General features: G+C 55.9%; 1 protein-coding gene across 1 annotated transcript in view; it reads left to right on the top strand.

Moving 5' to 3' along the window:
- The window catches only part of PLXNA4 (plexin A4), a 408,926-nt gene that overhangs the window by 336,207 nt on the left and 57,772 nt on the right, over positions 1–14,947 (top strand). The window contains exons 10-14 of the mRNA XM_028525438.2: positions 1,185–1,385; positions 6,939–7,035; positions 7,377–7,567; positions 10,441–10,592; positions 14,499–14,616. Coding sequence (XP_028381239.1) covers positions 1,185–1,385; positions 6,939–7,035; positions 7,377–7,567; positions 10,441–10,592; positions 14,499–14,616 — 759 coding nt within the window. The remainder of the gene's footprint in view (positions 1–1,184; positions 1,386–6,938; positions 7,036–7,376; positions 7,568–10,440; positions 10,593–14,498; positions 14,617–14,947) is intronic.

The following is a 14,947-nucleotide window of genomic DNA, read 5'->3' as shown; positions in this document are numbered from 1 at the left end:
GGACAGAGGAGCTCGCGTTGGCATGGGGACCCAGGGGACAGCTGCCGAGTTGTCTGACTGCCTGGACACACACCCCCAATCTGCCCTCCCCCCACAGCCCCCTTTCCGCCTTACTTGGCTGTGGCAGGGTGCTGGGGTTGGGGGCCCACAGTGTCTGAGGGAGCCCTCAGTGAGCCCCAAGATGGCGGCCTCAACAGCCGGCCTGCCCAGCTGCCACCTGTCCCAGCGCACCCCAAACGTGCCACAGCGAGAGGAACGTGGGGGTGGTGGGCCTGCCCGACGCAGGGTGCCCAGGCCCTGCTGGTGTCTTCGGAAACCCGCACCCTTGCCCATGCCAAGCAGCCCAGAACACTGACCCTCTTCTGCCCAGCTCCTGAGACCCCGAAACAAGCCGGCTTCCTCCGCTCAGCAGGGCAGAGCACCCTCACTCTCTATTGACCCCGTTCGCTCCCAGGTCCTCGTGGGCAGAGCTGACTGCCCCGGGGGAGAGGAGCCCAGCGACTCGCGCTCTCCATCCCCCGAGGTCCTCCGGGCCCTGCTCGGCCCCAGGGGTGAGCCTGCCCCCCATCGCTAGCATCTGCTCAGTGTGTATCTGCGGCTCCCAGGGGCGTCTCCCTGGAGTTAAATCAGAAACATCTGGATTGAAGAAAGAGGTCTCTGGGCCCATTCCAGAACATTCCCAAATGCCAGGCTCAGCCAATGTGCGTATGGAGAGGCCCTGCCGGACCCTCCTGCTCTGCTCCCGACTCACGTTCCCGAGCCCGGGGTGTGGCCTCGCTGCTGGTCTGCTCACACGGTGCCTCTGTCCCAGCTCTCGGCTGCCTGGCGCCGAGGCCAAGGGGTCAGCAGCCCAAAGCGAGACGAGACAAGAGGCCCAGCCAGCAGCGTCTGTCTCTGCTAGGGCAGGAGGGGTGCCCGGAGAAGGCCACCAGGTGTGTCTGAGTCTGGGGTGCGTTAGAATGGAACCTGAGGAGGGCAGGGACAGCCTCACCGAGAAGCGACCCGGAATCTCTCAGTCCCTTCCCCACCTGGTCAGCGGCTAGGGGTGGGCCCCAGTGCCCAGGACCCTTGGTGGGTGTGTTCTTGGGAGGGAGGAGTGGAGCGAATGTCCGGGCTCCGTCCGGAGGGGCCCCGGCACCTCTGGCTTCCTGCCGCCCAGCCTGCCCTGTTCTCTCCATCCCCAGGAGTGCCCCCAGCTGCTGCGCGTGGACAAGATCCTGGTGCCCGTGGAGGTGATCAAGCCCATTACGCTGAAGGCCAAGAACCTGCCCCAGCCGCAGTCCGGGCAGCGCGGGTACGAGTGCATCCTCAACATCCAGGGCAGCGAGCAGAGGGTGCCCGCCCTGCGCTTCAACAGCTCCAGCGTGCAGTGCCAGAACACCTCTGTGAGTGCCCAGCCCCGCGCCCCCATGGGGGCCTTGACCTCCCCTCCCCCATCCCTGTTCTTTTCTAGATCAGCTCTGGGGGGTGTCCCCAAACACCACAACACAGCCCTGCTTTTCCCCACCCTGCTCACATCACCCCAGCAGAGGGCCAGGCTCTGATGTCACCACGTGGCTGCCCAGAGCTGTGGCCCTGTTGTGGCCCGGAGGGCGTTGTGGCCAGGAGGGCCCTCTGCCCAAGACAGGAGCTGTGGTGTGAGGGCTTTCTGGACCAGCCATGGGGCTGCCGAGCGCTGTCTGTGGGCCGAGGCCGGTGCCCCCACCCTCCTTGGAGAAGCTCGGGAGGCCCTGGGCCCTGCGTTCCTGCCAGGGCTGGGCTGAGGGGCGCATGCGGGCCCACCAGGCCTCCACTGCCCTCACGCCCACACAGAGGCGCTCCCCAGCTCAGGAGGCATCTGGGACAGGCCTGCACCCGCACAGGCTGCTGCCACGAGTGTGCTGCCCAGATCAGCACCCGCCTGCCCGTTGAGAAAATCCACGGGAGGCCCGTGCTCGGGCTGGCACCTGATTCTTAGGTACCACGCCGTGGACCCTCTCAGGGTGTCCCCTCCTGCCATCACCCCTCTCCTAGCCGGTGGCCTTCCCTCTGCTTGCCTCACTGTCTTCCTGGCTGCTGCTGTGCACCCAGACGCCCAGAGACAGGCACTGCGCTGAGAGAGCTGTAACGTTGTCACGGTTCCCCTTTACTGTGCAGAGGGCGGCCTCCGTGTGTGGGCTGGGAGTCGTACAACTGGGGAGCGCTCTCTAAGAATGTAATGCAGTAAACACGAAAGAGGACACGCAGGCAGGCCTTAGAGGGGGCTGCAGCTCCATGTGCCCCGAAGTACCTGCCCCCGTCTAGCGGGTAGGTCACGTGCGTAAGGTCACACAGCTAGTGAGTGGCAGGGCAGGATCAGATTTGGGGTCTCCTCTCATGACACCTGCCTGCCATTCACCTGCATGGTTTCTGGATAGCTATATGCGGTGAGTGTATTTGGGGGTGTGAGGTGGAAGAAAGCATTCCGTGGGAGCAGTCCACGCTTCCTTCAGGGAGCAGATTAGGGGTCCATGATGCTCAGAGAGGCCCACGTGCTTGCCCAGGGTGGCTCAGCCTTTTGGGGGCTGAACTGACCATTGATGTCCCAACCTCTGAAAGCCTAGGTGTGTCCCCACAGCTCCCCTGGCAGCCAGCCTGGTTTTTGGATTTCTGCAGTGCCCCAGGTTAAACTGGGAAGCAAAACGAATATTAAACACCTCCTGTTTCCTCCTAAATTCCGAGGCCAAGAGGACCAGCCCCAAGCGTTTGGCTCAAGTAGTTCTCCCCCAAACAAGCAAGTCCCTGCCGGAAGTGAGGGCCCCAGTCCCACATCTCACTCCTCAGAAGGCAGCTGGGGATTTCAGACTATGGAGAAAACAGCCTCAACCCCTCAGGGAAGCTGTCCAGGGCCCCGAGCCCCAGCGATGTCAGGAGGGAGGACAGAGTCTGTGGCCTCTGATGATGAGTCTTCAGTTCCCCAGACTTCACAGGACTGGGACCCATGCTCCTGCTAACTCGGCTGAATAGGCCAGTGTGACCCAGATGACAGCCCGAGTCGGTCCCATCAACCCCTGGGTCAGAACTCCGTCCATCCCTGGGCGACCGGCACGAGCTCCCCGCTGGCTTGTCGGGACCGCTGCCTTTCTCGTCCTGCCAGAGTTGGAAGCCGCCTGTGTTCAGATGGCCTCGCATTTCCTGAGCCAAGGCCTGGCTCAATGATTGAGCCCTCTGGGGGGTCCCAGGGAACTCCCTGAGTGGGGGGCAAACTCAGAGCCTCCTGGGGACGAGGGCGCACACCGAAGCTCAGCAGCCCTGACACACGGGGGCTGGGTCTCCTCTGGGGACCCGGTGCTGCCCCCTGGTCAGTAACAACGGGACAAGGAAAGGCAGTGCTGGGCTCCAACACACCCCCTAACCAAAGCAGAGTTAGCCGCTGAGCACTGCATCCCCCAGCCATGGTGCGGCCCCGGGAGCAGGGTCTGAGCCACATCGGAGAGGACTGTGGGAGAAGCGCTACTGTTGTTCGTTGCTGAGTGAGCTGCTCCCTGAGCTGGAGGAGGAAGGGAGAGGCTCTAAGGGAGAAGCCCCCCGGGTGTGTGACGACAGAGAGAGGTGGGTGATGAAGAGGTCTCTGAGGGAAGCAGAGAAGGAAGAGACACAGGAAAACTCGGCATGGGTGTGACGCTGGGCTGGGTGGGCAGGCAGGTCGCTTCCAGCCCACTCACTGGGGACAGGCCCCAGTCCAGTCACCACAGTGCTCAGGGGGCTGTGGAAGGCAGACAGGGCAGCTCACAGGAGCAGCTGGAAGGAGAACAACTGTGCCTATTCTTGGCCTCCCTCCGACCAAGGTTCCAGAGAAATGTCAAGGGCTGCTAATAATAGTGCCTAGTACCTGCCTCTCAGACACCAGCAATCCCCCGAGCAAGTGGGCCCCCGGGGGGCAGCCAGCGGCTGCAGCCCAGCTTCCACGGACCCACAGTGGCCCTGCGTTTTCTCTTGGTGCCCCAAGGTACCGCACGCAAAACAGGGATGGCGAGGCTGACGGGGCACACTGTGCCCCTGGCTGCTGTCCTGGGGCACCGCTGAGAGTTGGTCTGCCTCGCGTCTGGGATCCCGGAGACAGATACACAGGCTTCTTGTGTTGTTCAGATATTTTGTTCGCCCGAATGCTAGACCTTTCCAGCCCAACACCTCAGAGCTCGGGACAAGAGAACGGTTGGAGCAAAGAATGTCCAAATTACGTAGACATTTTGTCTTTGCTTCAGAAGGTAGATAAATGGAGGTTCATGCTTGCCCAAGGTCACGATCAATGTCATCCACTAGCTGGGCCATGGTGTGACAGACTTGACTGAGACACTTAATCAAGTGGTCACCAGCCCCTGGGAGCCTGAACACTCTTCCCTCAGCTCTGGGCCTTGTGCAGAGGCACTGCCCAGTGATTACAGAGAGCTACACAAATGCTGAGTGGCACAGAGGTGGGCAGCAGTAGGGGACGGGAGCCATGGTCCGGGCTCCCCAGCTGTCTGCCCGACCCACTCTCCATGTGGGGGGCAGGTTACGGGGAGAGAGGGTGTCCAGGGAGGAGCGTGACTTCCCTAGGGATGGAGGGTATGGTAGGGAGTTAATGATTTCTATGCCATTCCATCATCAAGACCCCGGGAGTGGGGGAGAAAAAGAGAAAGTAACACCCAGCATATTCGATCCTTAAAGCCTTTTTCATTTTTTAGTTTTCTTCAAAAAGAAAATGTGTGCTCATCGGAACACACAGGCATTCTCATACATGTGCCCCACCATACACACCGGGGTCCAGCACACACACACTCAGTGAGTGGCTGCTGTTACTGTTCTGCACAAACATATTGCACACCCATCCCTAAGTGTATACAGGCAGATTAAATGCACGGTGATATCTGAGTGCCCGCTCTGCTTGACAGGCACTGCCAGAGCGTTGGGTGGCTGTCTCGCACCCTCCTGGCAATGCTGTGAGGGCGGCTCTGTTTGCAGTCCCGCTTTACAAATGGGGACATGGGGACTTCCACCACTTGCCCGCATTCACACAGCTGGTCACAGCAGAACCTTGTCAGAGCAACGCGTGTGTGCGTGCTCATGTGTCCGAACATGCAGATAACACAGCTCTGACCTCTTCTCCAGTCAGCATGCATGTGAACACACTCGTAAATACAGACACATGCATACACATGTCCAATTTCTTGTTGTGTTCTCTGGGGGATTTCAGGTCCTTCCTGAGAGGGGTCTGAAGGTTCTGTCGACCTTCTGTCCCCGTGTCCATAGTCACAGCCTGCTGCGGGTCCTGGCCAGAGCCAGGCAGTGCCAGCGCCCTCTAGTGGCAGCCTGGGGCTGCCCTCACCACGCTTCCCCCCATGGGCCATGGAAGAGGGAGAAGGCAAGGAAGGTCTGAAAATGTCTCTCTCTCTCTCTCTCTCCCTCCTCCCCCACACACCTCCCTCGAGCACCAGAAACACTAGAGTTGCTTGTTTGAAATGCTCCCCATCTCCTCTGATGCCAATTCCGCAGCCCGGGGTGGGGCCCTGGAATCTGCATTTAGTCAGCCCCCTGGACGATTCGGATGAAGGTGGTCCAGGAGAGCCACCCACCTAGAGTAGAAGGGATCCGGTGAGAAAACCCAGGACCCAGCCTGACCCCGATGCAAAGCACACAGTCTCTGGGGACCTGGCGACCGAGCTACGTGGGAAAGAGTTTATGAGTCTCCAACTGATCAACTCCCCTCCTCACCCATTGCCATCTCTGCAGGGCCAGGGAGCTTCTGCTCTGTTCTGTGGCTTGTGCACAGACTCTGGCCCTGGCCCAGGTGTCGTCGGTCACAGGGAGACGCCATGACAGTGTGGAGGGTGCCAGCCACGCCCTTGTGGGGAAAACACTGACTGTGGCTCCCCGGCCAGAGCATGCTCGCCGGGGAGTCGGTGAACATTTGGGAGCAGTAGCATAGACCCTGGAGAAGGCTGGACATGTATCCTACTTACATGGCTGTACGAGGACTCATCCATATTCATACTGGAACTCAAGAATGTTGGGTGATTTCTCAGATTAGGATTATAACTTCTTTGGAAGCCCCCACAGATGGGCTGCAGAGCAGACACGCATAGGTGACAGGCCCGGGCCCCCTCCCCAGCCTGCACGCTCCAAGGTTCTGTGGCTTCTTCCCCCTGGTGAAGGTGCCGTGGCTGGCTCCATGGGGGAGCGTCAGCTGCCTGTCATAATAACCATCTACACCCCCAAACTTGAAGTTAAGAGAGCCTGTTGGTCCTGCAAATGCCCCTTCAGACCTAGTCCCCTGGACCAGACACTTCCAACAAGTCGCCAGACCTGAGCCCCTCCTCTGCAGAAGCCCGTCTCAGTTCCATTCCTCCCCGCTCCCCCCTGTGGAGGCAGTCTGGTGAGATAATGAGAAAAGCACCAGGTAGGGATTGGAAACATTGCCCAGGGCGGACTCTGGGGATCGAGAGCTGTCTGCTATCAGAAGGCAGATGGGGGCTGGCCTGCCTGGGGACTGCCCCTCCACCCCACATCCCCAGCAGCACCTCTCCCCACACCCCCTCCCCGCCTCTTAGGACCACAGACCCAAGGCCGGGGCTCAGTTAAACTTCGTGGGGAAAGCCCAGCTAATGGGCAGAGGCCTCTGTGGAAGGTGGATGAGCAGCTCGTGTAAAGCTGCTCAGTGGACCTGCATTCCAAATGGGAGTCCCACCCAGCAGGCCCGGCTGTCCCCCGCCTTAACTTCCTGAGCCGTGCACCCTGTGTCCTGGATACATGCTTCCCCTCCCTGCCCACACACAGATGTGCGTGCATGAACATGTGTGCCCCCTCCACACGCACACACACATGCCCAGTCGTGGCCAGTCTTTAGTCCCGTGTGCTCTGGAGGGGCCCAGGCTGCACGCGGAGCCCCTCTAGAATGCTGTGACCCAGCCTCCTTCTTTCCTCCCGCCACCCGGCCGCAGTACTCCTATGAAGGGATGGAGATCAACAACCTGCCGGTGGAGCTGATGGTTGTGTGGAACGGCCACTTCAACATCGACAACCCTGCCCAGAATAAAGGTGTGGAAGGTGTCCCTGGGCAGGGGTGGGGAGGGGTGGAGGAGAGAGCTACTGGGCACTCACGGGCAGGTGTCATGGCCCCCTACTCCTATGGTTACCCCTCTCCCCCTGGCCAGAGCTCACCCTCCACAGCCTCTCCACCACCCCCGCTGCTCTGTGACTTGTTGGGCACAGGCTCGGCACGGGTGGGTGGCCTCGGGCAGAGAGGAGTGCAGTTAGCAGGGCTGGCTAGAGGGAGACTGGCCTTCCTAGTCCAGTCCCATCACCAGAGGCTGCGGCTGTGCTCTTGTCTGTACTTCCCAGCCCCCCAACCCCGTCTCACTCTGGCCCTTTGCCCACAGTTCACCTCTATAAGTGCGGAGCCATGCGTGAGAGCTGCGGCCTGTGCCTCAAGGCGGACCCAGACTTCGAGTGTGGCTGGTGCCAGGCTCAGGGCCAGTGCACCCTGCGGCAGCACTGCCCCACCCACGAGAGCCAGTGGCTGGAGCTGGCGGGCGCCAACAGCAAGTGCACGAACCCACGCATCACGGAGGTAAGCCACGGTGCGGTGGGCCCTGCTTGGGGCTGGGGCCCCGAGAGCCCTGCCGGCCATGGTGTGGGTCAGCCAGGGGTCACTGGCTGGCCGGGGCACCTTGCCTGCCTGCACAGCTTCCCCCGGGGCTGCAGGCTTGATTCAGAGGCCCTTCCCTTCTCGAGGGAAGGCGAAAGCAGAGAGGAACTCAACGGTCCTGTTGGAATCTCCATGTACGCTGTGTCTAAAAGGACTCGAAGTCCTCGGCACCCTCCCTGTGTCTCTCAAAATCTCTCTCAGTGACAACACTGTGACACTCCATCACTGGGAGGGAGTGGACCATTGACAGAGGCCAGGCGGGGGTCATGGCTCTGTCGGCTGGGCCACCCAGGGCTAACTCGTCACTGCCTCTGTGCCTCAGATTGCTCACCTGGGTGGTGGGTCTAGGCATCCACCTCACAGGGGCGTTATGGGGACTATATGAGACGATCCATGCCCAGCCTATGGGTGTCTTCCCATCTCCTTCCTCCTCCTCCACCATCGTTATTAAAACCAGTGCTGCACGTGTCTAAGCCAAGCGAATTGCTGCCCTGTGTCTGCACCTTCCTGCTCCACACTTGCAGCAGAAAGCCCCCCTAAAGGTCACCCCTCCAGCCCCTGGTGCTGACCCCACACCCAGGCCACGCCCCACTCTCCCTCCTTTCCAACCACCCTCTCCTCCCCCACCCTCCGAGCCCTTAACAAGAAACCACCCTGGCATGTGTGATGGCTAACAGTGTGTCTGGCGAAAACGGTGGGACTTGCTTTTTTCTTGGCCTGAGATCAAGAAAATTGCAGGGAGGAGATGGCAAACTAAACAAGTCTCCTGGAGACAGAGGCTATTGACTGGCTCCATACTGGCATCAGCCCTCCGGGGAACCCAGGGAACCGAGGACTGGGCCCGAGAAAAACTCCTTTTGCAGGATGACAAGCCAGGGCTGGAGTATCACGCAGCTGCTCACGCCAGGTGCCAGCGGCACTTTGGGGACTGGCTGGGCAGACATCTGGGGAGAACACGGACTCCCCCTGCCACGTATCGGCCCAACTCCTCACACAAAAATGGGTCCCTTGTCTGCAAAGGGCCTTTGTTGTTACACACATATGCAAACCCTCACACTCACCCTTACCCACAAATGTGCACATGTGCCTGTATAAGAAGCAGGGAGTATCTTGACTTTTGTAAGTGAACAGCTCCCCCACCCCCACCCCCTGCAAAGCTGCCACTCGGGGGCACCCCAGCCTAGTTCCTTTCCCATCTTTCACTGCCCACCCCCAGAGGAAACCCCTCCGTTGTGAGCCTTGAGGGGTAGGGAGAGCAGGGCCTATTAAGAGGTGGATTATCTGGACTCTTTCCATTGTGATCTCCTTGACATTGGCCAAGACCCAGCGACTGGCATTCAGAGGCCCCAGGAATGGGAAATGAGCCCTTCTGTCTATCGAATGCCAAGAAAGGCTGGCACAAATGTCTTCTGCCACTAAGGTCACTACTGGGGGTGCCACGGTTATACTGTGTGAACTGCACGGAGCCCCACCCGCAAAGCAGGCCCTCGGGTGCTAGATGTTAACATCTCAGTCTCGGGTGTTAGCAGCTCAGGTGACAGACCTCTTTGGTGGGAAAGCCACCATTTTGGCCCCTGCCTGAGGGTAGAGTCTGAGTTAAACAAATCTCCCTGAGAAACCGAGCCAGACAACGAAGGGGGAGGGGTTTGACAAGCACTGTGCTTGCTCAGGAAGATGCTTGGAGAATGGGAGTTGGCGGTACAGTTACAGCTCAAGAGCCAAAGATGGTGCTGTCCTGGGGACGTCCGCAGGGAGAAGTGACGCTCAGAGACTCCGGCTCTGAAGAGGGAGTGGGGAGGGTGGGGGGGGCGGGACGGTGGGAGTCAGCCACCCATGTTACCCTGGAAGGAGCACAGAGAAAGTGCCTGAAAGTTTCATTTGAGGGGAGGGGGGCCAGAGAGAGGGATAAGGAGGGTGAGTATCTGGCTATGGGAAGTGACATTTGAGAAGGATCTTTTTTTAAAGATTTTATTTGTTTATTTTTAGAGAGAGAAGGGAGGGAGAAAGAAAGAGAGAGAGAAACATCAATGTGTAGTTGCTGGGGCCCGTGGCCTGCAACCCAGGCATGTGCCCTGACTAGGAATCAAACCTGCGATGCCTTGGTTCACAGCCTGCATTCAATCTACTGAGCTACGCCAGCCAGGGTGAAAGGATCTTTAAAAATGGGTGGGTTCCACCCTGCCCGGGTGGCCCCGTTGGTTGGAGCATCATCCTGTACATCAAAAGGTGGCAGGTTCGATCCCTGCTCAGGGCACACACCTAGGCTGTGGGTTCGGTGCCCAGTCAGGGCATGTACAAGAGGCGGCCTGTCCATGTTTCTCTCACATCAATGTTTCTGTCTCTCTCTTTCTCCCTTCCTCTCCCTCTAAAATCAATGAACACATCCTTGGGTGAGGATTTTTTAAAAAATAGGTGGGTTTCCATGGTGTGAAGGGTTGTGGATTCATAGGAGGGTCATTTTTTTTGAGAAGAGTGCCAACGTAAGCAAATGCCAGAAGGCTTTAGTCCTCATTTCCTGTGAATTACTCAGTAACATTGTGGATCTTCTATGAAATAGGGAGTGAATGAGGGTCTTTGAACACTGTGCCTAAAACCACACGCAAACTTAGGCTGCTCTACCAGAAGCACCTGCTCACTGACTGCCCCAAACCTGGGTGCCCTGGCAGACTTGGGCACAACGCAGGGAACGGGGCAGAGGCGGGGAAGGGCCAGCAGCAGCCTTTCCTCAGCCCATCAGCAAGTGGGTGATGACTCTATTCCAGTTCCTGCCAAATGACCATGCTTCCTCCCTGCAGATAATCCCAGTGACAGGCCCCCGGGAAGGGGGCACCAAGGTCACCATCAGAGGAGAGAACCTGGGCCTGGAGTTCCGAGACATCGCCTCCTACGTCAAGGTGGCTGGCGTGGAGTGCAGCCCTTTGGTGGACGGCTACGTCCCTGCGGAACAGTGAGTGGACGTGACCGGAGACAGAGAGGCACGAGGGGGGCGGGGGGCGGGGAGACAAGCCAGCAGCAAGTTGTGCTGTTGTTGACTTATTTCCCCTCGCCAACAACAGAGCGTCTTACAGCTTACGGGGAATAAACGGAGAGTGCCCTTCACGCCCTAGGGTGTTGGGGTGGGACTCCCACAACTCCCCGGTGCCGGAACTAGCCCGCTGCCTCATTAGGGGAACAGCTGGGAGAGGGAAGTGATCGTTAACTTCCCTGGGCTGTGAGAGTGGGACAAAGCAAAGTTAACATCTGCAAGGGGAGTGTGAGTTCCACGGCTTGCCCCAGCCCCTCTGCGGCGCTGACTCCCCACGCACGCCCTCGCCCAGCAATCGGAGAAACAGGTCCTGTGCTACTCCGTGGAGACGGCAGATGAAACTCTGCACTCACCCGCAGGCCTGTGGGTACTGTGGATTGTTTTTCTCTGTGCAAAATCTGCTGGTCCACTGGGACGGTCATTCGGCGAGTGACCTTGACCTCTAACCTGCCTGGTGGAGGAGGTTTGCGAGTCACAGATTGCCTTGTAAATAAGTAAACACAATTTTCTAGCCCAGCAGACAGAGCCATGAAATGTTTAGCAGCACAACAGCATCTATACTCTATACCGTGTTTGCTGCCCCTCCAGAGTGCAACTTGCCACCTGTCCTGTGTGCCTAAGTTATCGACTCTTTGCAAGGCCTCCCTTAGGTGGGTCAGGGCCCTTTAAATTTCTGCCTGCTGGATCTTGCCCGGATGTAGTGATTCTGGAACCATCAGCACTGCTGTCCTCAATTCCTCCTGATTTCCTTTCTGTCTTCCTAAGGGGCTCGGAATAGATCAGGTAATCGGAGGTTCCAGTCTTGGTGGGACTCACCTTGCTGGTCCATCATCGATTATTTAACTGAGAATCATTCGGTGGCTCCTTCAACTTCCCGAGTCTTTCCTAGAACAAAACCAAACAGGCTATTGTTACTGATCTATTGTCATTTGCAGGGATCTTGAAATGTCCTACTTGGGGCTTGACATTAAAAAAAATCATAAAGCCACAGGATTGAAATATTGTGGTACTCGTTAGATGGGTGGAATAAGATAAACACCCAGAAACAGAATCCTGATATATAAATATTTAGCATGTAATAAAAGTGACATTTGGAATCAGCAAGGAAAGGAAAGATCATTCAGTCCATGGCGCTGGTTAACTCCCTGAAAGAAATTACAGTGTCAGATCCTCCCTTCACTTTATAAAGCAAAATAAATTCCAGACAGATTAAAAAGTTAAGTGTAAAAAATGAAGCTGTGAAAGGATTAGCAGGAATTACATGTGAGAATTCATCTCATTTCAAGAAAAGAACGGCGTTCTAAGTATAACCGCAAAAGAGAAATCATAAAGGAAAAGATGAGAAGAGCTGAGTAATGAAACTTAAAACTTGAGCATCGAAAATCACCGTAAGCAAAAGGAAAATAGGAATGATAAACTGGGTATACGGTTATACCCTGTTACAGTTAAGAGATGCTTTTTTTTTTAACATCTAAAGAGGTTTTGTAGGTAGAAGGGAACTATCACAAAATGGGCAAAGAGCATGGATGTATGATTCAAAATGACACAAAGAGGCCCTGGCTGGCGTAGCTCAGTGGATTGAGCGTGGGCTGTGAACCAAAGTGTCGTAGGTTCGATTCCCAGCCAGGGTACATGGCTGGGTTGCAGGCCATGACCCCCAGCAACCGCACATTGATGTTCCTCTCTCTCACTCTTTCTCCCTCCCTTCCCTCTCTAAAAATAAATAAAATCTAAAAAAATTAAAGAAAGAATACACAATTTTAAGAAAAACGACACAAACAACCAAAAGTCATGTCATCACATGACATCAGTGGTAATCAATGAGACGCAAATTACAACGACAGGGAACAGCTTTGGAAAGGCGGCGCCCAGTGCCAATGAGAAGAGAAACAGCACATTTGTGCACTCGTGTAGGGAGGGCAAACTGGGATAAACTTTCTAGAAGGCAGTTTGGAAATGAGCATCACAAATCTTCAGCCTGGCCATAATGCTTCTGGATTCTTCCCTTCATAACCGGAATGCGCAAATGTTTATTTGCATGAATACTTATTTCAGCCTTATTTATAATAGTAAAATTTTAGAGGCAATTTGTATGTTTGAAAATAGGGAATTAATCAACTGAATAAATTATTTTATGTGCAGAGGACAATAAACTACACAGCCATTAAATGTGATATCGTGGAAGAATCATGGCCAGGAATACTCTCAGGGCATTCAGTATATTAGGTGCAAACAGGTTCCCCAGCAGAATGCAGAGTTTCTCATTAAATTTAAGAAAGATGAGCCAGACTGGAGACATGTGCACACCAGGGCTGACACAGAGTATTTCCGGGGGAGGCCTCTGGGGGCAGGTATAGGTAGGGTGAGGGCTTTTGTGCACTTTCTATTTTTTTTATGCTGAACTTGTATTAATTACAGTATTTGGACCAAAGGGCACGTGTTTTTGCTGGACCCTGTCCCGGATGTTCTCTCTAAGGGACATGCAGAACCCAGGAGCCAGAAAGTAGAAGAACCAGCAACGGAACCACGCCGCTACCTTTAAACTTTAGCGTGGCAAAGGGCATTATAGACAAAATTGAAACACGGGTGACCAACTGGGAGAAAATAATGCAATATTTATTAGAGGCGAAAGTGAATACCCTAGTTCAGCAGCTCCAAAGGCCAGTCCATCAGCAAAATAAAGAGAGGGCTTTGGACAAGTCAACGGGAAGGCTGTGTGAGATGAGACACACACATACACGAGAAAATATGTGCACCTCACCAGTAGTCATGGCGAGAAATGACGGCACAGTCATAGTATGAAAATCTAGGAAGCCGTCAGAATGTGTACGGTGACACGAAGGAACACCCATGCTGTAGTGCTGAGTAAAAAGAGAGATGTTAGAATAAATTATGCTTCACTTTATTTTAATGATCATGTGTATGTTTCTTTACATATGTATGTTTGTATATATGTGCGTGTGTATATAACATTTATGTTTATGTCTGTGCATATCAAACATACATATATATGTTTATATGTGTGCAAATATATGCATCTGAGAAAGTTGCCTAACTTTTTTGTGCCTCAGTTTCCTCATTTGTAAAATGGAGATTATCTATCTATGTAATATATTTGCAGAGGTCTAGTAAAAGGTCTGCAAGGTTATATATACCAAACTTTTAGGAGAGGTTAGGAGTGAAAAAGGGACACTTTTTTTTACGGTCACACTTCTGTACTGTCCCAGTCTCAAAGGGTATGAACAAATTTTGTAACTAAAGCAATAAAAATGTATAAAAAGGGAAAAAGTTATCATCACCTGTCCCCCACCCTGAGTGCCTCCTCCTGGGCTGGGGGGCTGGGAGCGGAAGCACCTCTGAGGCCCCGCCCCACCCCTGGAGCAGCGGGGCTTGGACAGCACCCACCTGCCCTGCCCACCGAGGTCTGAACCAGGGCTCCTGTCTGACCTGCTGGGGGCCCTCGGGCAAGTCCTGCCTCCTCTCTGGCCCTGCCAGCTCCTTCAGCTAAGTTGTTTGGCCAAAGTTCACAGTAATTCATAATCGAGGGGCTGATTCATGAATTAGGGACTGAGTGACTGGTCAGAATGCAGGGACCCTCCCCTAGGCTCCCCACTTTGCAGAGGGCCTCCAGGGAGACTCTGAAGGCCGTATTTTCTCATTTCCTGAGATCCAAGGAGGAGCCCCTGCAGGAAGTAATCTGGGGTGTCTTTCCCCTCCTCCTGCCCTGCCCATCCCCAGGACCCCGCTGAGAGCCTAGGGCCCAGGGGTAATGGCTGGGAGCCCGTGACCCTCCTGTGACCCATGGGGTCTGTCCTCTCCCACCTGCAGGATCGTGTGTGAGATGGGGGAGGCCAAGCCCAGCCAGCATGCCGGCTTCGTGGAAATCTGTGTGGCCGTGTGTCGGCCCGAGTTCATGGCCCGGTCCTCGCAGCTCTACTACTTCATGGTGAGTCCCGGCCACCAGTGGCCTGGCCAGGCACAGGCCACCGACCTCGGTACCATGATTGCTGGCCTCATCTCGACCTCTGGGGCCAATCCTGGGCAAGGTCAGGGGGGTCCTGTTCTACAGCACGTGGGAGCACAGCTGTGGAAGTCTGGAAGACCTGGGTTCAAATCCGCCTGTGCCTGGCTCGCAGCTCCAGGGCAGTGGCTTTGGCTCCTGGGCCCCGGCATCCCCTCTGAGTGGCAGTGTGGCACGGAAGGTGAGAGTGGCAGTTATGCATCAGGACTCCTGGGATTTGGGTGCCAGCTCTGCCACTCACTGAGTGAACCTGGGC

This window comes from Phyllostomus discolor, chromosome 10 (assembly GCF_004126475.2).
Source record: "Phyllostomus discolor isolate MPI-MPIP mPhyDis1 chromosome 10, mPhyDis1.pri.v3, whole genome shotgun sequence".
In the NCBI taxonomy this organism is placed as follows: domain Eukaryota; kingdom Metazoa; phylum Chordata; class Mammalia; order Chiroptera; family Phyllostomidae; genus Phyllostomus; species Phyllostomus discolor.
Note: the sequence above shows the minus strand (reverse complement) of the source record. Positions and strands in the feature narration are given on the sequence as shown.